At 39.0% G+C, this 22882-nt stretch overlaps 2 protein-coding genes across 17 annotated transcripts in view; both read left to right on the top strand.

Annotated features, from left to right (window-relative positions):
- The window catches only part of baz2ba (bromodomain adjacent to zinc finger domain, 2Ba), an 82054-nt gene extending 77069 nt beyond the window's left edge, over window positions 1–4985 (top strand). For all 12 annotated transcript variants that reach the window (XM_049593589.1, XM_049593560.1, XM_049593616.1 and 9 more), the window contains 3 exons: window positions 1337–1638; window positions 3211–3354; window positions 3529–4985. In XM_049593589.1, the coding sequence (XP_049449546.1) occupies window positions 1337–1638; window positions 3211–3354; window positions 3529–3685 (603 nt within the window). In that variant the 3' untranslated portion in view covers window positions 3686–4985. The remainder of the gene's footprint in view (window positions 1–1336; window positions 1639–3210; window positions 3355–3528) is intronic.
- A 1522-nt stretch (window positions 4986–6507) lies between these two features.
- On the top strand, window positions 6508–22734 carry wdsub1 (WD repeat, sterile alpha motif and U-box domain containing 1). 5 transcript variants are annotated; one of them, XM_049594688.1, is made up of 14 exons: window positions 6508–6566; window positions 8478–8889; window positions 9328–9515; window positions 10767–10853; window positions 11851–11874; window positions 11980–12073; window positions 12620–12653; window positions 12782–12822; window positions 17088–17194; window positions 17350–17367; window positions 17665–17691; window positions 18032–18211; window positions 19608–19742; window positions 20402–22734. In XM_049594688.1, exons 2-14 carry the CDS (start codon window positions 8492–8494, stop codon window positions 20569–20571), a joined length of 1503 nt encoding a protein of 500 aa, XP_049450645.1. In that variant the 5' UTR covers window positions 6508–6566; window positions 8478–8491; the 3' UTR covers window positions 20572–22734. The 5 variants fall into 5 exon arrangements, with proteins under 5 accessions (XP_049450645.1, XP_049450652.1, XP_049450662.1 ...); XM_049594695.1 differs by lacking the exon at window positions 17350–17367; XM_049594705.1 differs by lacking the exon at window positions 17350–17367 and having other exon boundaries at window positions 17088–17191.
- The last annotated feature ends 148 nt before the right edge of the window (window positions 22735–22882 follow it).

The raw sequence follows: 22882 nt of genomic DNA on the forward strand, positions 1-22882 counted from the left end.
ATATATTGCATTTAAACAGATGGCGCACTCTAGCGCCTCACTGTTTCAAACACGTATTGCAACAACTGTAGCCGCTGTGTACCAAAAAGCTATGATAACACTGATGAAACCATGTCATCCGATACTACATGGAGTATTCATTCAGGCTCCTACACAGACACATGCGACGCGAGTTGACAAACCCCCTCCTCACCATGCTGGCTGTGTTTACAACGTAGGACTGTTGGGGCGGATGTAAATTGAAACAAACCAATCACGTCTTGTCCTTTGACAACTGACAAGTGGCTCAACCTCACACACCTCATCCCTCTCCTCGCATTACTGCGCCGCTAACAGCTGTTAGTGGCCAGCGGCACTACTGCCTCATAACAAAGTCCCACTCTTTGAGCATAATGCAGGATCATGCATATGCAGCATCACGGGAGACGGAATCCTCGTCGCCAAGAAAGTGCAAAAGGGAATCAAAAAGACAGCGTGACCGGCGAATTAAAAAAACAAGGGTCAGCAGTGGGGTTGCCTTTCTCAGGTGGAGAGAGCTGCTGAAGGAGAAAGGTAATACAATCACAGGCCAGCGCTAACAGCAGCTAACAGCGGCTAACAGCAGCTAACAGCCAACAGTGGCGCTGGCCTGTGATTGCATTGCCATTCTCCCTCAGCAGCTCTCTCTCTACCTGGGAAAGGCTACCCTGATGTGGGCCTTCGTTTTTTTAATTCGCCAGTCACGCTGCCTTTTCTATTCCCTTTTGCGCTTTCTTGGCGACAAGGATTCCGTCTCCCATGATGCTGCATATGCATGATCCTGCATTATGCTCAAAGAGTGGGACTTTGTTTCAAATTTGCCAGGGTAGTAGCGAAGCACCTCTTGCTCCTCTCCTTTGGCTCCTCAGTCACGTAGTGCTGGCCTGGCTCTCAACGAAAACGCCGAAGGCGGTGCTGTATGTCCCTTGCTGGCGGGTGTATTCTCAAGATGGCGAAACGTAATGGAACCCCACAGACGACTTACCCGCACAATGTACAAACAAATCCGAAATTCTCCTTTTACGAGAATAAGTCAGATTATTGGTGGAGGTAATAGTACACCAGTGATGACATATTTATGAATGCAGACATCAATTTTTGCCGATAAACAACTGAAAATGTTACACAATGTCCCTTTAAATCTAACTTGCTTTAAGATGTACATGCTTTGTTGGTGGTGTGACAAAACAAACTAATAGTTTAGAAAAGGCTAAATAAATGTAGATAAATGGTTCTAAGTGGACACTATATGAGTGTCTTAGTGTATTAGTTTTAATTGCACCAGACTTTAAAGATTACATTGTTTACTTTTGTGCAGGCAAGTGGTCCATCCCCCAAAAACAAAAAACCTCCAAGCAAACCAGTAGCATCCAGCGGAGCAAGCAGTAAGAAAGGTGGAGAGGGGAAGAAGAACGGGAAGCAGGCAGGTAACGGGGAACTATCCGAGGACGACCCAGCCAGCGCCAGCAGCACGCCCAAGAAAGGAGCTAAAGACACCAGCAGGAAGAGGAAAACAGAGGAGAGCTCACCTGCTCCGCCAGCAGCCAATCAGGAGAGCCCTGCGTGTGTGAAGCGAGCCAAGACAGCTAGAGACAACAACAGGGACCTGGGATTATGCAGGTATGTGCCCCTGATTTGTTCATACTTGTCTCTCTGTTGAATCCTTCATTTATTTATCTCCCTCTTCTGGGAGGTTGTACAGTTGAACAATTGTACAGTAGCTGTCATCTGTACCGTAGGACTATATCAACAGGTTGCAGGGAGCTGTTGTGTTTTATCTTTATTAGTGAAGATTCTTTTGTGGTTTAACCCTGAAATTTGAGGTCTTCTTGTGACAAACCTTGCCTTTTCTTCTAAGATTAAAAGTTCATGCACAAAGTCAGCTATGAGCCTGGCTCATTTTCAGCTTGTGTTTGTTGGTATTAGCTTATAAAACAGACATTATTAAAGCCCTTACATCAAATAAAACTGCCCTTAACTATTTTTCTTTACTCAGAAACTAGCTGCAAACACAGCACTGACATTATTATCACCCATTAAGTCGATATATTGATCTATTTACACATCAAGTAGACACAGAGCAATATTATCATCCATTAAAAGTTGTGTTTCTGTCCTCTCGATAAATATAAATTGAACATTTACTTGCCTTTAGCTCTGTTTTTTGTCTCTACCAGCTCCTGAGGGAAGCATCTGGCTCTTAAACTCAATTTATCATGGGGTGGCTAGATGAGGCCAATTAGAATGTTTGGGGTGGCATACTAAAACTAAAAGCCATAAATAAATTTTGGGAATTCATTCATGCTGTCTTTGTATATAGGCTAGGTAAAAATAGTGTCAAAATAGAGAGTTAAGGAATTGCATACTGATATACTTGGGCTTCATATTTAAGAGTTAATTTTAATAATTATCTGATTTGCTAGACTGACACTGATACACTTAACATTTTGAGTTCCACAATAATCCTGTTTTAATGTGATATATGTTAGATGATTCATTTTTCTACAGTAAATTAATTATACATTAATTGTAAGGAACAAAACATTTACTGGAAACATTTCCTCTCAAGTTTAGGGGAGACTCATGGTTACCCACAGAACCCATTTTCATTCGGATATCTTGAGCTGAGAGTTCAAGGGAGGCCTTTAAAAATGGCCATGCCAGATGTTCCCTTGCCAAAATGTAGCCTAAATTTGGAGCACTATTTAGCCCCCTTCCCTACAACCTATGCCAGCATGGTTGGTACAACTGGATGCCTTTGGTTAACCAGTTTATCAAGGTAGTACCTTAAAAAATGAGCATGCCACAGCCTCTTAAAGACAGTGATATCAGGCTTTCAGTTATTTTTGCCATCTGGGGGCCAGTGGGGGACCAGCAGTTGTATCAAGGGGGCTGCAAAATTCTCCACAATGTTCACTAGCTAGTCACTAACTGTCTGGCTGTTGTTTGGTGTTGAGCAGATGATGTACAACAATAAAGTTTGAGGACATAAAACCAAATCTGTGGGTTTGTTTCTATGAACGACATGCATTTGATCCATTGTTAATATAAAAATATTGATTATAGCCACTTTAAATTAAGAAGAAATCATAAACTTCTCAGTGACAGACAGTTTCTCAGTGTGATACCCACAGCTTTTCCTGTGTCTAACCATATGGTGTGTATATTTGTGTGTGTCTGTGTGTTCAACAGGATACTCCTTGCTGAGTTGGAGCGGCATCAGGATGCATGGCCTTTTCTCACACCCGTCAACCTGAAATCGGTCCCTGGTTACAAGAAGGTCATCAAGAAACCGATGGACTTCTCCACCATACGTGAGAAGCTTGTGAGCAGCCAGTAAGTTCCCATCACTTCTGTTTGTTCTTTTTTTCTACTGGAAAGTCCTCGGGGTGTTTGCACAGAATTTAAAGTCAGAGGAGCGTTTTTCAGAAAATAAGTTTTAGTTACACCTCAGTGTGTGATGTAAGCTGTGCTTTCTGAATGTAAGACTTTGTTTTGTTTTAATTTCAGGTATCAAAACCTGGAGACTTTCATCATTGATGTCAACTTGGTCTTTGATAACTGCGAAAAATTCAATGAAGACAATTCAGACATTGGTCGAGCTGGTCATAACATGAGGAAGTTCTTTGAGAAGCGCTGGACTGAGCTTCTGAAACAAACAAACTAAACGTGTGTTCAGATTCTCCCCATAAACCCATTCAACGTTTCATATCGGAGCACCAGGTTTTACTTTTGTTTTTATTTTCTGATGAGAATGTGGCTTTGCTGGATGGAAGAAGAAGAAGTCAAATCCTTAATACGGAGCCCACGTTGTGCTTAAGACGAGATGTCACCTTGAGAAAAAAATAAGTCGTTACATGAGGTGCGCTGGATTTTATTACAACAGGGATAAAAGCCCCAAAGAGTCCCAGAGAAATGGGGTGTCGTAGTGCAATACCATTCCCTGTCTCAGAACACTGCACTGAATTAATCCTCAACTGTCACTGATGTGTCTGCGCTAGAATACTTTCCACTACTTGTAAATAGTCTTTTGTTATTTAATCGTATTATAGTGAATGTATTTAATTTTGTAATAATTATTTATGAATCAAGGTCCACTTCATTTTCTATGAAAAGGAAGAATCAGCTGAACTGCTTTGAATTTAAAAAAAAAGGAATGTGTCTTTGTGTTATAATTTTTCTCCCAAATATCAAACAAAGCCAAGAAAAAAAAAAACTGTTTACACTGTTCAGTGCTTTGGGGCATCAGAGGACTGTATTCATTTGTCCAAACTGTAAAACTGCATTTATTTACAGGAACAGCAGAGGAACAGTCAGACAATGGTGATTCATGTGTATATACTGTTTATTAATGTCAATATTATGTCTTGTTTGGAACGATGTGTAAAAATTGTTTAAGAATATTAAGATATTGTTTATGCCTTAGAATGATTGTAGCATTCTATTTTAGTGAACGTGATGAAAACATTATCATAAATATTGTTTGTACAGTATATACATATCCTCTGCAAACACTGTGGTATCCTTAATCTTGGTAGTGCCTACCCTTCCAACAGGGGCATGTAGGGGATGTTATTGTTTTTAGTTTTCATTCTTATGACAACGTTATTTTTTAATATGATTTCAATCCAACAAGGCCTCCAAAGTTGGACAGTGATACAGAAATCATTCCTCACCATAGCAGGAGAGAAAAAAAGGAACAACAAGCATTCAGTTATGCTTCCATGATGCATTTCCTCGTAATCTGCCACAATACAGAGGACCTAAGGCCATTTGTAACCACTGTGTTGAACCTTGCTGTGTGTTGTGGCCTGATGGAGGCAGCTAGATTTTTTTGTACCCAAGTCAAGAGTACTTGAAGTTACTTTATTTAAGATATTGTGGAATAAAAGTATCATTCTTTTGTAGGAGCTTTATTTTTCACTAGTGTGTGGCACGGACCTATTAAAAGGATGTTTTTCAATGTACATGACTTCAACTTGTTTTATTTCAATTAAATGCTGCAGATTGCTTTTGGTAAAATGTGTTGTGGTAGATGTGTGGATTAATCACTTTTATTTCTCACAAATTAGAAGTCATGTGTGCATTTATGACCACAATCTGATTCAGTTTCAAGGTGTAGTCTGTTGCAACAGATGACAGTTTGTATTAAGTTTATACCTAATGATTAAACAGACTGGAGCCAAAAACACAAACATCAAAACCTTTTCAAGATCCTAAAACTAAAAAAATATAAAAAACATACACTATAGGTTACACATACACAAATAAAGATAGATACACAGTCAGCAACAATACTCAGGTAGGCTGTGGTGTTTAAACCATGCTCAGTTGGTACTAAGGGGTCCAAAGTGTGCCAAGAAAATATCGCCCACACCATCACACCAGCACCAGCTTGAACTGCTGATACAAGGCAGGATGGATCCATGCTTTCATGTTGTTTACACCAAATTCTGACCCTGCCATCTGAATGTTGCAGCAGAAATCGAGACTCATCAGACCAGGCAACGTTTTTCCAATCTTCCATTGTCCAGTTTTGGTGAGTCTGTGTAAACTGTAGCCTCAGTTTCCTGTTGTTAGCTGACAGGAGTGGCACCCATGGTCTGATGGTCTTCTGCATACCTTGGTTGTAACTAGTGGTTACCTGAGTCACTGTTTCCTTTCTAAAAATCCTACGAGCACCCATCTGAGAAAGTTTTCTTGGTCGCCCAGATCTCAGCTGGACCTCTACAGTTCCTGTTAACTGCCATTTCTTAATAACATTGTGAACTGAGGAAACAGCTACCTTAAAACACTTTGCTATCCTTTTATAGCCTTCTCCTGCTTTGCGGGCATCAGTTATTTTAGTTTTCAGAGTGCTAGGCAGCTGCTCAGAGGAGCCAATGGCTGCTGATTGTTGAGACAAGGTTTCAGGACGCAGAGTATTTATAAAGATTTGCATCACCTGGCCTTTCCTAACAATGATTGTGAACAAGCTGTAGCCCTAACAAGCTAATTAAGGTCTGAGACCCTGGTAGAAGTTATCTGAGTGCTCTTTGGGGTGTCCGAACATTTGCGTGGTGTTCTTTTTGTTTTTTGTTTCACTCTAAAATTGTACAAAACAAAAATTAATACACTAACCTTGCTGAAACGAACTGAAAATCATGTGTCAGCTTTTATTTCATGCCTGTTGAAGATTAGTTTATCCTCTACTCACTTAACCGTTTACAGTAAAAGAAATTTTGACCTTTGCATGCCAATGTACAGCTACATGCAGTAGAGTAAAAAGTACAATATTTTTCTCTGAATAGCGCTGAAATAAAAGTATAAACTAGCAGAAAATGTCAGTTACTCAAGTTAACTACAAGTACCTCAAAACTGTACCTAAGTGCATCACTTAAATAATGAACTCACTTGCTTTCACCACTTCATTACTAGTCCTCAGAGCTCTGCAAGTCACCAGACACCAATTAAATAACAGGTGACGCAACGCGCTTACGTCACGGACAGCTGATCGATGCGGAAGTAAACAACATTCGGCAGAACAGACAACACGGCGGACGAGAAAGGTACAGTATGCTGCTGTGAGGAGACTTAGCTAACATTACAAATATATTTTATTTGATTTACCGTCTGAGTTTTCTTGTCAGGCTGTTTGTTGTCACACTTTGTTTCCCGCTGCTGAAAAATATTTGACTTTAAAACATGACGTAGAAAGTTGCTGCTGTGCTGCACTGTTAGCTTTAGCATTAGCTACAGTCTCCACAGCCACACAGTCCCTGTGGCTTTACTGGTGTTTGTCTGCTGGGTTTTCTTTGTCTGCTAGTGAAAGGTGTGACAGCCCAGCATGTGTTTATTTTTCTCCAGATTTTTTTAAAAAAAGCAAAGAGAACTAGTATGTTCTTTTTTCTGGTCTGCTGTTGAATTTGAATGAGACATTGTAAACTAGGTGCTGCTCGACACAAACTCTGGCAATGGTAGAAGTAAACACTATTAACTAAGTACATTTACTCAGGTACTGTATTTAAATACACCTTTAAGGTTACTTACCATTTTCCAATACTTTATTTACTTCACTATATCTCAGAAGGAAATATTGCTCTTTTTACTCCACTACTTTTATCTGTCATAGCTAATAGTTAGTTTGCAGATTCAGATTGATAGTTCTAAATAAAGTCAACAACTAAAATAAATATTGTGTATTATTATAGCTTAAAATAAGACAAGGTGAGGGGGGAATTATGAGCCCCACCTTTACCAGCTGCAGCCTTTAAAAAATAAAAAAATAAATAAAAGCCAATATTGTAATATTCATTTTCTAAAATGGGCCAGTCTGCATAGTGAGTACTTTTACTTTTGGTACTTATAGAATATTCTGATGACAATAAATTGTACAAACAGACAAAGTATTACACTACAGTACTGCTACTTTCTCCTAAATAAAATAATTTAATACGTTGTACACCACTGCTAACTTACTATAATATACCTTAAGTCAAATAACTTTTTTTTTTTTTTTCTTTTTATTGAAATGTTGGGCTTAAGTCAAATAACTAATGGTCGCTAATGTTGGGAGCTTTAAACTCTGAACTTTCACTCCAGTCAAACCTGAAAAATAGGCCAGAAAACCTTTGTGAGATTTGACTCCCTGAAGACTGGACTTGGGGAATAAAAGTAAAATCCTCTAAATCCCAATTCAAATAGAAAAATCAATAAAAACAGTCAGTGACAGACAAAACTTTGCCACTTGTCTTAAATGTTCAGTTATTAGACGTGTCTTTATAGTGATGTGGTCTCAGCTATGTAAAGCACTATCTGCACAGTTTTGTGAAAAGAAAATGTCCAAATGCTGTTTATTGCTGTAGCTAACAATTATTTCCTTTTTTAAAACAATCAAATAATTTATCACTTATTGTCATAAAATAGCAAAGAAAAACACACCTCACAATTTCTGAAAGCAAGTTGACATCATGTTTTGTCTAAAACCAAACATTTTCAATTTACAGCAATATAAAACAGAGAAAAGCAGCAGATGCTCATATTTTAGAAGCCAGAACATACACACGTTTTTCATTTTTGCTTGATAAATGAATTAAACCATTCATTCAGTCTGTCAGTTTTTTTTCTGTCAATCAACAAACTGATTAACCTACTAATCATTTCAGTTCTAATGCTGTTTATGGTTAATGGTCAGTGTTGAGACCTGAAAGAGTGACTTGACCTGAAGGACATGGCACAAAAGATTGAAGCAGTCCGGTAAAGGGAAACAATGTTAAGTCATCAGGATGGAACACATAATGAGTCTTTAATTTAATCTATTCTTATGTGTTTTTCAAATTCAGGACTCATGAAATTGGGATTTATGATGAAATATGTTACTATATCAAGGCTCAGTGAATATGACACCCAGATATTTAGATTTAAATGAACCTGTTTCCCCACATATAATGTTTCTCTTGTCCCCTCTGTGTGAACTTCAGGACCGTCTCTCCAAATGACGTCTCTGATTTGCACTTTACAAGCCCATCGAGACGATGTCAACTGGTGTGCCTTCTCTGGCATGCTGCTTGCCACATGCTCCGGAGACAAAACTCTCAGGATATACAGCACCCGTGACTTCTCTGAGCTGCCCTTCTCCCCGCTGTCAGGACATGGATACGGCGTCCACTGCTGCTGCTTCAGCACCTGCGGACAGTTTCTTGCCTCGTGTTCAACTGATGCAACCACGATGGTCTGGTCCATGGTCACGGGCGAGATTGAGGCCGTCCTGCAGCATCCAGGTCGTAGTCCTGTGAGGATCTGTGCGCTGTCTCCTGACTCTGCCCACCTGGTTTCTGGTGCATCAGATGGCACTTTGGCTCTGTGGGATTTTCCCTCCAAAAAGTTGCTCAGGTACATTTCATAGCTTGCATTTTTATAGAGCTGAAGCAATTAGTCGATCAACAGGAAATTAATTGGCAAACATTTTGATGATTAATTACAAGGGTGATTTGGTTTCAGATTTTTGTAGTTCATTATGTTTTGACATTTTATAGACTAAATGATTGATTAATTAAAAAACTAATCAGTACTCAGCAGATTAAGATAATGAAGATAATTTATGAATTGCAGGCCCACTGTTTTTACAGGTGTATAGCACAAGGCTCTCATAGCCTGCAAAATGAGCTGAAACCTCAGTGCAAACATGTCTCATCACACCACTGTTTGCTGTTACATGCCATATTATTTGCACTGTCCCGACAGTGTTCCGTTTCATATGTTGTTATACTGGAACAATGGCTATAAAAGCTGCGTCTGCTGATGCAGCTGCTGTTTGTTGTGTTTGTGAAGGACCGGAGGAGTGAATGACACGACAATGGTAGCCTGCTCCTTCAGCCCCTGCAGTCAGGTGTTCATGACCGGCTCCACCTACGGAGACCTGCGTCTGTGGGACCTGAACATGAACCAGCTCCATGCAGAGAAAAACGCCCACGACTTGGGTGTCACCTGCTGCACCTTCGCTCCCAGCATCCTCAGTGGTGAGAACCATTGCTGTGTGTTTATCGGTCGCTCTGTGACGCATGACTTAGTCAAGTGTTTCGGACGGATTAAAACCTGAATTATATGTTGGTCAGTAAATATAGGACAGTTCACCCCCAAATCAAAAATACATATTTCTCCTCTTACCTGTGGTGCTAATTATCAGTCTAGATTGTTTTGGTGAGAGTTGGAGTGTTGGAGATATTGGCCGTAGAGATGTCTGCCTTCTCTCAAATATAACTGAACTAGATGGCACTCAGCATGTGGTGTTCAAAGCACCAAAAAAAATCAAGATAGTAGATAGAAAACTCAAGATAATCCACAGACCTTGTTGTGAGCTGTTTCATGTCGGAACTATTTTCTTTTTATTGAACTACACCCACAAACCGTATCACTGCACAGGAGGGGGCGTGCATCTACTCACGAACGGCTTGTGATCGTGACAGAGCGAGATGTAAACATTAATGACATCTGAGTGGGTGTCTGTATGTGTGCAAGTATGCAATAAGTATGTATGAGCTTGTGTGGGTGAGGATTAAACATCTCATGTGATGACAACTGTGTATTACTGCATTGTATTTGTGGATGAGTAACAAACAGGAGTAAATCATGAAATTAGATTTTTTTTTGTAAGAAGAAGAAGAAACGATGATTATGTTACATGTGAAATGTGAACTGTATTGTTTTCAGAATCATGCTCACTCAATAAAAGAAAAACAATTATGTATATATGTTTTTTTTAAAAAAAAGTAAATATTAATGACCTCTACCTCAGCTGTAACAAGGTCTGTAGATTATCTTGATTAACCGGGTCATGGTTTCTGGAAAGACACATTGCTGCTGAGTTTTTTAAATGTACTTTTTGGGCACTTTGAACACGACAGGCCGAGAACCATCTAGTTCCATTACTCTGGAGAGAAGGCAGACACCTCTACAGCCGATATCTCCAGCACTCATTTACTCACACCAAAACATTCTAAGTTGGTATATTAGTAATTAGCACTACAGATAAAGGAATAGTTTTGATTTGGGTGAATTGTCCTTAAACACTTAATTTTTGCCAGTAATTTACTGGAAATTAAATGAATATGAATAACTATAATTTAAAGCACAACTATTAAACTATTATTCAGAAAAACAAGGTTCAACTGTACATGAAACTGCAGCCTATAAAATTTACGTGCTGCAATGTCTTTTCTATCTGTCAACATATACACTGATATCACATTATCTCTGATAATTATTATTAGGTGGTCAAGTCGTGCAGTTTCATCTGGCATCCTGTGGGCAAGACAGTCTCCTGAAGATCTGGGTCATTAACAAGTTCAACTCTGGAGGTAGAAGAGAATTATTATACTTTTTTTTTTTATTATTATTTGTTTTTGTTTTGTTTTTCATTTTTATTTCCAAATCAGTTTAGTTTAAGTTAGTTTTGGATTTCTTGTTTCAGTTTAGTTTTTATGGTTTTGAAATGTTTAGTTTTAATAAGTTTTTATTGTTCTCAGTATTAGTTTAAGTTTTTTTTATTATAATATGGGAAGTTTTTGTCAGTGGCAAAATATTCAGAAGAAGTTCAGAATAGGTATACAAAATAAGAAAGACTAAGACTAAAGACATTCCCTGAATTTATTTATTTTTTGTTAGTTTTGTAAGTTCAGTTAGTTTTCATTTTTTTCTTAAGTCTAGTTTTTATTTTTATTTCAGTTAACTAAAATGTTTTCTCACACCTAGTTTTAGTTTTTAGTTAAGTTATAGTTAACTATAACAACCTTGAGTCACAGCGACATTTTTACCTGTCTTAGCATACAGGAAGATCACTCTCTCTGTAGCTCATGTGATCCTCTCCATTATAGTTACAGCCTCCTGTGGTTATCAGCTAAGATTGTAAACCGGGGTTATCCACACACATTGTCCCTGTGTCACAAACTTTTTGTATAGTTAGTAAAGTGCCGCCATACAAGGCAGAATTTGACCATCATGTTGTCGTTTGTGAGGTTTTATTATCAGCAGACAATTCAAGGCACAGCTCTGCACATTCAGTCGTTGTCTAGAAACGAGAGTCTGAGGCTGAATATTGATGTGTGCAGTTTCTGTATCAACAAACGTCAGTCTGATTACAGCCCTCAGATGCACAACCCTTCATTTGGTTGTAATATATCAACATCAGTTTATCAAGACCAATCACTGCGGCTGCCAAAGAAAAGTACATTTCATTTCAAAGAAATTCAGAGCAGCTGCCAGTCTAAGTCTTTCTGTGTTTTTCATGCTGTTAAGTGCTTGTATTTGTTGATAGTTTTATTTTATCAAGCTAACACTAACATTCATGCCTTGCAGCACAATCCACTCTTCATAAAAAAGGTAATTCCTGTAATACGGCTGTCTGATCAGTTTGACAGAATATTTGTCAGGGGGAATATTTGACTCATGTGTGTGTGTAACTACAGTTGTTTCTCTCTCTTGTAGGCTATAAGATGCAGCTCCTGCACACACTGACCGGCCAGTCGGCTCCGGTCCTTTCCTGTGCGTACTCCTCAGATGGGCAGCTGCTTGTGTCTGGGTAAGATGATTATGAAGGTTAAGGAAGCGTATTGGTGACTGTTTTAACCTCTAAATACAGATTGTATGTACTCTATGCATTTCTGAAAACCTTTTTCCAAAGTTAATGTGAAGTTGTAAGATTGATGTTAGCCAGTGTTTTCTGACTATACCAGTATGCAAAACCACCTGCACTCCATTAACAGACGCATTTAAAAGATTTCTAAGCATCCTGCTTCCCTCCCAAAAATTCCCAAGAAATTGCAAGCCATATGCTAAATCTATATTTTACATCATCTCTTGATCCTAAATAGATCAGTACCCATGTTTTGACCTATTTAGAATTAAGAAATTGGCATAAAATACAGATTACTTGCTATGACTTAGTTAAGTAGTCCACCACTGGCTGCAGCTATAAGAGTGCAGTACCTCAGTTTAACCACTGGAGGGAGACATGGATTGCTTTATTCCTCATGGAGTCAACATGGATCTGAACATGCTGTACCAGAGAGTTGATTACTTAAAATATTGCTCACATAGCTACAATTTACTTTTCTGCTTCCCTCAGCTCTGTGGACAAAACTGTCACAGTCTATGACGCTGTAAGTACTTCTCCTTCTCACTGTATCTCGTACTAGTAAGAGGTTTTACCACATTATGTACTGGTCCATTTATAATATAATGTTTGCATCTTGATTGGAGATATTTATATATATTTGTCTTTTTGCAGAAAAATGCAGTTCTGCTTTACACACTGAACCAGCATGAGAGGTAAATACTCACTTTTTTATGTGGTTACATTTTGTTTGCTGGATTTTCTCTTTGGATATAAGCATGAATTTGTCAAAGTCCCAAAGTAAATATGTTTATTCCTCTCTCATGTTGCCAGACAGATTATCTCGCAGTTGGTTATTAAATTTACTTTAAAATAATTTAATATTTTAATGTTCTTTCACATATTTGTATCTTATCAAAATTCCAATATTGAGTTACATTTAAATAAAATCTGTCACAATGGAAATTGTTGAATATTTAAAGGTATACCATGCAGGACTGACGGTCACTGGTTGGAAACATGTTTTCCAGTGAAAGTAAAAGCTCATCCCAGATTCACCCTTGTTTAGCACAAGCGTCAACCTCCGAGGCTAATGCACAAGTGCCAAAAACTGCAGTTCATTGAATGGCCACTTGAGGCTGGCTCCAAAACAGTAAATTCCCATAGACCCCCACTTTAAAATGCTCAACGTTACAGCAGAAATACACATATTTACTGCCTGGTACGAGAAACCGTTTTGGTATCTATTGCTAATTTTCCGCTTAATGACAATTGTACGGGGTGTGAATATTTTATAATTCACCTGTTTACATTTTATTAAAGCCCAAAGTAATGCATATTTAACCCTCTCATCCAAATATGGTCACTTCTGGCTCCAAAAAAACAAGATGGTGATGGCCTAAATGCCAAACTCAAGGCTTTGAAATGGCAGCCCATAAACCAACAGTTGTCACACTAGTGATGTGCATTATTTCTTAAAGTCTATGGGCTGGCGTTTTGCCTTACTATATTGGTGTTTTCTTTCTGTGCTGTGTCCCTTTGATGCCTGCTGCTTATGTTCTGGCACCTGGTCACTACCGTTTTATAAAGCCCTGACCTCACCTGAGGGCCATGGAGTTACACACCCATAAATCTCCCGAACACTGGAAATAAGAAAATACAGTCAGAGGGCAGTCTCTACAGAAAAATACACTGCCCCACACTTCTAGTGGGTTGTAAGTGATGATTAATTGGGATTACTACTTTATGAGTCTTTACATCTTTTTTTTTTAGGAAAATCCTGCATAGTATATCTTTAAAACGTAGATTTATCAGAATTATAAATGTGTTTTTGTGATAAAACACTAAAAAACACTTACAATGCACCATTTACACACTTGATGTTGTTTGTGCTGAATTCTTAAAAGAGGTCTTTCACACAGTTTCTCTGGCAACTGGCGGAAACTCCTCTGTTTACAAACATACAGCAGCTCAGTCTGTCTTCAATAAACATATTTCTGGGGAAAATCCACTGCACAATGATTTGCAATACTAAAACTGGAAAACAAAAACAGCTAACGGTCGTATAATTTGCATTTCTGGACCTTTTTTGTTTTTTAATAAATGGACAAATATGATGAGAGGTCACACGGATGCTAGTTTTACAAGGTTTTGATACCACAAATTCCCCCCCCCCCTCCCTGCACATACACATACACATACACATACACTTACACATGAGCCACAGCTGAATGATCACACTTACAAGCTATTTAAGTCCATCCAGCCACCTGTGATTGAGAGGCAGGCAGCTCATTTCCTTTCAGTGGGGCAAATGAAAGTCATTTTGCAAAATCACTAACTGAAGTGGAAGTAGATGAGGCAAGTTGAGAGAGAGTGGATAAATCACAACACTCGACAGAATGCCTCCAGGAAACTCATTTGACTTGAGACAAACTGATAACATAACAGTGTGAGTGTTATCTTGAGGTTGAGTTGGTGTGTGCCTTTCTCTGAATTCTTATTGGAGGTTTTTAAAGATGTTGATTGAAGCCAACTAGCTTTTGTGGATCAACATTTCTCAGCAATCCAGCTTAGGTTTCAGAGAGATTGTCCTCATTAACGTTGCTTTGACTTTCTTGAATCTACTGAAAATTTCGTTTTAATCCTTATTTAGATCTTTAGTGCAGCCTTTGACGTGGTAAGCCATCACTGAATTGGCCCTCTGATGGAGAACATTTGCATCACTGCCACATATTTAGGTCTGGTATTGAGCCTCTTTTAACCCTGTAAAGCCCAAGCTGCTGCCTCAGATGCTCAGGCAGAGCACTTACAGCTGCTGCGAAGCAGGACTAAGATTTTAGACTTTTGGCTTCAGTTTGTGAACACTTTAAATGGACCTGCTCGAGGATGTAGTGCAATCACTGTTATCCTTAAAGTTAGTTCCTACTACTTACTTTTACAGATTTTTTTTGTTTTATGTCCTTTTTTAAACATTTTTCTCCAAGTTCAGTCGTCTTGCCGTGTCTTTTTAATTTATATATTAGGAGTTTTTGCCTTTGACTGATGCATTTCATTGGATAAGTTTCTTTTTTAGTCCTTCTAGTCCTTTTTTCCAGGGCTTAACCTGAATATTTGACTATTCGTTTGTTGGGTAGGTATTTGGTTTTCTGTTTTGTGAGTCAGATATTCATTGTTGTTTCTTTTTTTATTTCTTTTAGAAATGACTATAAAGAAAATACACAAATGGATTTATTTGTGGTGGCCGGCACAATATCAGCATTGACCACCACATAATGATTTAGTTGGCAGTCAGTCAGTTCTATTTTGACCTATTTTTAATATTTAAAAATGGGTAAAATCTTATTTCATTGCAGAGCTGCGCAGAGTGTTGATTTAGCCCCTCGTCACCCTGCTCTCTTTCTCTTTTATCATGAGATTCTGCCCACACACATACAATGACGGCCATCATATGGCTGATCTCATCCAAGGGTTATTTACAGGTTTAATGACAGAGTTGAGCCAGGCTGTAACTAACGGCTATTTTCACTATCAATTAATCTGCCAATTATACTTAATGATTAATCAATTAATTATTTCGTCAAGTGGTTTTTTAACTTTTTGTTTCCAAGGCACACCAAAGAACAAGCCAAAATCTCAAGGCACACTTGTATTTGTATCTGTGGACCATAGCCTCTATAATGTGTTTTATCGCTCTTACAACATAAATGTTTGTTTTTATTTACTAATATCAAGCAACAATTGACAGCCAACCGTGAGAAACTTACTTACTCATGAAATATTTATTAACAAAATGATTCAAGAATTAATTTGAAACTGTTTTAAAAAATAAACAGGAAATAATGTGAGATAATGGTAATGATGTGTCACACACACAATTCCCTCACTTGAACGGTGACATATAGGTTCCCTGTGAAGTTCTTTTTTAATTAAATCAAATTAGATAATTTATTAAGGTAGAGTTTGACTCTTTATTAGGAAATGGGTGTGCACAAAATACTGATACAGTCAATTAAAAATTCATTCATAACTTTCTGTATAAGCGCAGTTGAATATTTCAGTGATAATGTGTGGTTATCACAAAATCCCACGGCACACCTGGATTTGCACGACGGCACACCATTTGAGAACCACTGGTTTAGTCTTTAAAGTTTAAAAAAAAAAAAAAAAAAAGAAAGAAAAATGCTCATCACAGTCTCCCAGAGTGCAAAGTGACGCCTTCAAATTACAATGAATGTGTCGACCAACAGTCCAAAACCCAGACTGTTTACTTTTATAGATGACAAGGAAAAGCAGCAAAGTCTCACATTTAAGAGGCTACATCCAGCAAATGTTTGACATTTTTGCTTTAAAAATGACTAAAACTATCAATATTTTATCAAAATCTTTTGATCAACTAATCCATTAGTCGACTAATAGTTGCAGCTCTGGTGTCATTATGAGTTTGTTGGAACTGTTAGTGGCTCGGTGTTGGATGTCAGCCGCTGCTAACACGCTGTGCATGTGTAGGTCCTGTTTGTGCATGTGTGTGTCTTTCAGACCTGTGTGTAATTGACAAGCAAGAGTGAAAACATTGAATTTCCCCTCAGGGGGATTAATAAAGTGAAAAAACTTAACTTAAACTTAACTTAATGACAACGTTGAACCGATCACTGTCTCACCTGTGCAACAGAAACACTGCATCTTGTAAATATAAAAATCAAATATTAAATTTGTCCAAGCTAGTATGCTGTTTCTACACTTCTGCTTTACAGCACTTTGTCTCAGATTCAGAGACCATTATTATGAGCACTTGTGCAGAGTGATGTTCAGCCCGCCAACGCCTCAAGTTTTGAATATTTCCTTTTTTATTATTTCAAAGCTCCCGAGCCTAGAAATTGGTATTCGGGACAGCCATATTTTTTCTGTTATACAGAGGAAGTTCATTCATCTTCATTGTTACCACAGCCGACATTTAGGTGATTTTCTGCTTCTGCTGCAGGTATGTGACGGCATGCGCCTTCTCCCCAACTTCACCACTAATTGCAACTGGATCTATGGATAAGACTGTAAACATCTGGAGGCTGGAGGACGGATGCAGTGACCGTGGTAGGAAACACACACACACACACACACACACACACACACATACACATCACTCCAATGGATTAGCATTTATATTTCGATGATTAATTTCATTTGTTTTGCCTTGTAATATGTGTTTGTGTCTGCCTCCTTTGCTGAACATTGTGTCCGATGGAAAGGCGAGAAGTCGTTGCCTGGTTAGTTTTTTTTTTATTTTAAATATTGTTTTAATTTGACACTTGACAGGAAGCTGCTTTTACATGCCAACCATACACACTAGTTAAATCTTTAGCAGCCCCAGTGGAGGAGCTGCTGGTAGCTTTTATTTCATCCGTGTGTTGAGATGTAACAACCTCATCTTGTGGTGAAGGACACAGGTGCTGTGTGCACAAGAGTGCCTTTTTTCCTTTGTTGCTCTTCAGTCTCAAGTTTGCTGAAAGATTGCCTTGCTTTGCTCATGTTTACAGTTACTTATTCCTTTTTTTGTGTTCTAGAGCTGTCTGCTTTGACATCAAGTGAAGGTAGGAAGACAGAAAATATGCCTGACTCTTTAGTATATTACCCTGGAGTGCCTGTGAAAACTATCAGTAAAACTAAATGTCCAAGTTTGGTCTGGCGTTTCTGTCTGCAGTGTACAAGGTCCTTTTCACCTTTTAGTTTCATCTTGTGTCAATGAAAACGTCGATGAAACCTTCAGACATTTATTTATATCATTACACAAGCCACGCCAGCCGCAGCCCCCTAATCAATAATTAGTCAGCAGGATAACAGGATAGTCTTGCATGGAGAATATTTGCCCATTTTTCAAAAGGCGCTGCAGCCGACAAGGTCTGAGCGTCTCGCTTTGACTCACCCTCACAGGCAGAACCTCAGCAGGCCGGTCCAGGCTGCTGGTCAGCGATTGGTCAGAGGGGGATGTGTCAGCGTGGCTGGTGGAGGAAGGCCTCGAGGGATTGGTGGACAAATTCATGGCCAACAACATAGATGGGACAGAGCTGCTCAGTCTCACCAAGGAAACACTGGCGTCAGAGCTGCACATAGGTGAGGAGGACAAGCGTCACACACTGCTCTGCGGGTGCAGTGCCACTTCCTCAGTGCCTCGTTATAGTGTTAATGCTCGCTTTTGTCCGAAATGTAAGAATATAAATCCAGTCTTATGGGTATTACACACCCAGTCTCCTGTGAGAATGAACATGGACGTGTGTGGATTAGGATTTTTGTACCTATTTACATGGATAAAAGGCGGCACATTAAATTAAAGTAAGGGTGAAGGAATGAGTGAATGTTGATGGGGGTTTTAGTCAGCAAGATTACATAATATTAGGCTGCAACTGCAAAAGTACTCAGCTTTGGGGCTTCAGCCGGTCTGACTTTAATCTGGAGCACTTCATCAGTTACATAACCCAATCCCCAAAACGGTATTTCCCATAAGGTATAAACGGGATTTACACCTAATATATTAAGGCCGTCTTGGTTATTTCCAAGGCTGTCTGAGAGGGGGAATTTTTTGTTTATCAGACTTCATCAGGTGTATTTTTCCAGCTTTTTTTATGTAGGATTTTCAACCACAGGACTAAAGAAGGAGTGTTGTTGATTCCAGTCTCCCCGCTAGGCCGGTCTTCGTCATGTAGTTGTCAGCAAATGTTTGTTGTATTGCCATGCCGTCATTTCCATCCCACAGTGACTGTCAATCACTCCTCGGTTTACACAGCTCCAGTGCTGTGACAGCTTGTGTTCACATTGTTCTGTTTTTAGCAACGTCGCACGAATCCCACCTTCATAGCAGAACTAACTTGGAGAACGGAATTGAGTTGCAAACACATTTTATCCACTGCGATGAAAAGACAGAGAAACAGGCATATTTTTCAAAGGTGGGAGTGAAATCAATAAGCGTGCCTTGCTTCTAAGGAGGCAGCGTAACAAAATGAAACACGGTGTACCAGTAAGATTATCAGGGTGTCTACAAAGTGCTTTGTGTTCAGCTGTAGTTTAACTCTTTATTTTATCAGATCATTCATTTCTAAATTTTAATAAATGCTTCGAATTTCTCGGGCAGTCATGTTCTGCAACACAGTATTACTGAAACAACAGGATCCAAACTAAAATGTGCTCGAGTGCCTGCTTAGTATTTAACTTTGAAATGGACAGACAGTCAGCAGACATGATCTGCTCCCACCATGTTCTCTCTCACCCACGCTCACATTTGCCATCCAAGAGTGAAAAGTGCTAAATGCATGAATAACAAATGCTCGAAACGTTCAATTTGATATTAGCGTATATGTTAGTGTTTGGGTCAGTTCAGCTTGTTCCTCTTGTCGCACCAGTGGTTTCTATTTTAACGAGAGCACACAAAGTCTCGTTTTTTCTTCTGGCACATTTCCTCAGTCTCTTGCTTGTGTTGGTGCGTGCGTGTGTGTGTGTGTGTGTGTGTGTGTAGAGTCAGTGGGCCTGCGCAGTAAACTCCTGAGGAAAGTGGAGGAGCTGAAGAGTGATTCAGTGTGTATAGGCATTCCTGATGAGTTCCTGTGTCCAATCACCAGAGAGCTGATGAGGGAGCCGGTCATTGCTGCTGGTAAGCAAAGATCAGACCTTTTACCAATCAAAAATCAAGTGTGTAGGACATAGTTGAATATTGGCATAAATGGAATATAGTATAGTAAGTGTTTTTTCTACTATTAGTCGCTAGTATCCCCTCCGCAACGAGCCAAACAGCACCAGAAAAACACTGATTTTTAGTGTAAAACTGCTCTATTTAGTGTTTTTACCAGTTTAAATCACCTGGTCTGTTTGTTTTGGAGAGGAAGAGACCTCTGTGGATAATTCTATCACTTGTAAAAACACTGAGCGTCTGGATCTTAAGTTATCAGAGAAAAAAGACATTAGGAGCTGCTGGCCTAGCACCTTGTCTGCGACCAGTGGGACAGACATGAAACTGCTCTATTCAGTGTTTTTACTGGTTTAAATCACCTGGTCTGTTTATTTTGGAGAGGAAGAGACCTCTAGGAATAATTCGGCTACTGATAAAAACTTCCCTGAACAATTACCACTTTAGGAATCCTAACTGGGACTTCACATTTGGCACAGAGAAGTTTCAGCTGGTTGCAATCTGCAGTCCTCACCACGAGAGGCCACTAAATCCTGCACACCTCTCCTTTTACACAATTTACATATAATGACACAACATACATATAAGTTAAGAGTCAGCTCATGACTGTGGACGTCTCCTAACAGATGGATACTCCTATGAAAGAGAGGCCATCGAGAGCTGGATCAACACGAAGAACCGCTCCAGCCCCATGACCAACCTCCCCTTACTGACGACTCTGCTCACCCCTAATCACACCCTGAAGATGGCTATTGGCCGCTGGAAGACCAGCCACCAGCATGTGAAAGACCTCTGACCCACAGTGCCCCAAATAGTTTACCCAAAGTCTGTTGGCATTGGCTGTAGAGATGTCTGCCTTCTCTCAAACATAATGGAACTAGGTGGCACTTGGCTTGTGGTGCTCAAAGTGCAAAAAAACAGACCTCATGAGCAGTTTCATTGAGGAACTTTCTTCTCTGAAACTACACCCACCAATCATATCACCGTGCAGAACAAGGAGTGCATCTACTGCTAGCTCACCTAGCACCACTGAGCTTGCTAGTGTTATAGCTCAGCTGAGGAGGACGCAATTAATGTTTACATTTCGCACTGTCACAAGCATGAGCCTCCCGTCCATGAAAAGATGCAAGCCTCCTCCTGCAAGGTATTTTGGGTGAAGGAAAGAAAATAGTTACGACATGAAACTGCTCAAAACAAGGTCTATGGATTATCTCAAGTAACTGGGACATGATTTTTGGAAAGAGACATTGCTGTTGAGTTTTCGCCACAAGCCGAGTGCCATCTAGTTCCATTATATCAAAGAAAAGGCTATCTCTACAGCCGATATCTCCAACACTTGGCAACTCACACCAAAACAATCTATAATGATAAATAGCACCACAGGTTAAGAGGAGAAATTTGTGTTTTTGATTTGGAAGTGAACCGTCCCTTTAATATTCATTAGCCTTTCATCTGCTTTTTGGTCCGCCATCTCCTTGGAAAAAGACCTTGGTCTCTTTGCTTCTCCTAATATTAGACTTTCCTCATCAGTCAGTCACTTACTTTAGCTTTAAGTCAATTTTAGTGCACAAATGGTTTGTTCAGGCTGATAATAGACAGTGTTCTGGCCTGTTAATCAGAAAAAAAGCTCTTTATAAGTGCTAAACAGACACCTCATGAAAAAAAATAATTCTGTAACACTCCAGGATCCTAATTAAAAAAAAAAACATATAATAAGTGTACATTATAACATTTTAATTACCCAGGTAGCTATTTTGTTGAACAATGTATATTAAAATGGGTTGCATTTATACATAAAACAATGAGATGTGAGTGGCTTATCAGTAATGTAGATTAGCTTACTGAAAACACTGTCTGCACTGTCTGTATTTAAGCACTACATTTTTAGATTGTCATTGCAGGACTTTGCTTATACAAACCCTATGGGAATAGTGCTCACTCAAAGTAGTTAAGGGTTTATACGCCTCGTTTCCACAGTTTGGTTGGTGTCCGTATTTGGGTGTAGTATACAGAGTATGCCCCTAGTGTTCAACGCAAGGAACTGCATCTCTGTACGGATGGATAAAAACGCCACCGCAGAAATTGCGGAAAAGTTAGTTTCACTGTCCAGTGGTGCTGAATATGTGCATTGAGCAGTACAAAGACAAAAACAGGACCAATAATGCATGACGACAAATTAGCAAGGAGGTCAGCCAGTCAGGCGCATCATCTTTATCCACTATGCGTGCACTCTAAATGTTGTACAGCTATCATGCTACCAATGTTAGCTAGCTTAACATGCCATCAAACTTGCCTAATTAGAGCAGTTTTACATTCATTTATCTGTTTGCTAATTTGTTTCTATGCTTGCTTCTTGTGGCACATTATTTTTATTGAATTTAAGCTAATACCAGACCAAAAAATAAATAAAAATATGAGTTTCACAAACACATTAAAGGTCACGGAGGTTCTCGTTGGAATAAAAGGACTTCGGGTTAACTCACATACGTACACAGAGCTATGTGGAAACGAGGCGCTACTTCCCTGTGCAAGCTCATACCCAGCTTTTAATCATGTAACGACATTAATGAAGACATTTGTGCAATATTCAGAAATTGCATTGTCTGCATTTTTATACAAGTACTTTATTTTGATGATGTGGTTAAATGTCAGTTTGATAAAGTTGGGTTGTACTGTGAAGCCTTTACCCATCCATACACATTCTGAAGCTTAACATTTTATGTATTATACTGTGAAAGAAGTAGATGTAGAAATGTGGTCCTCCATTAATATTTTATTATACCACAATAATAATGTGGTAACATTCTGTAATCCATAGTATGACATAGTATGAAAGTGGGTATATGACAACTATGGACATACAGCAGCTGTAAGAAGTCTTAAGATTCTCTATCCTCGACTGCTGCCCGTGTAAATGCTCTCTCTTTCTCTCTGTGTCCAAATAAACCAATAAACACTTCATATGAATATGTTTCTCTGCTATGCAAAAATAAATAACATACTGTAAATATTGAAGCAGTCAGTTCAATAGTAGATTATGACAAGAAGTTTCCAACAATGTCATGTACAGCTCCTTTTTTTTATCAAATGTACCAAGAAAAAGAATC

The sequence above is a fragment of the Epinephelus fuscoguttatus genome, linkage group LG2 (assembly GCF_011397635.1).
Source record: "Epinephelus fuscoguttatus linkage group LG2, E.fuscoguttatus.final_Chr_v1".
Lineage (NCBI taxonomy): Eukaryota > Metazoa > Chordata > Actinopteri > Perciformes > Serranidae > Epinephelus > Epinephelus fuscoguttatus.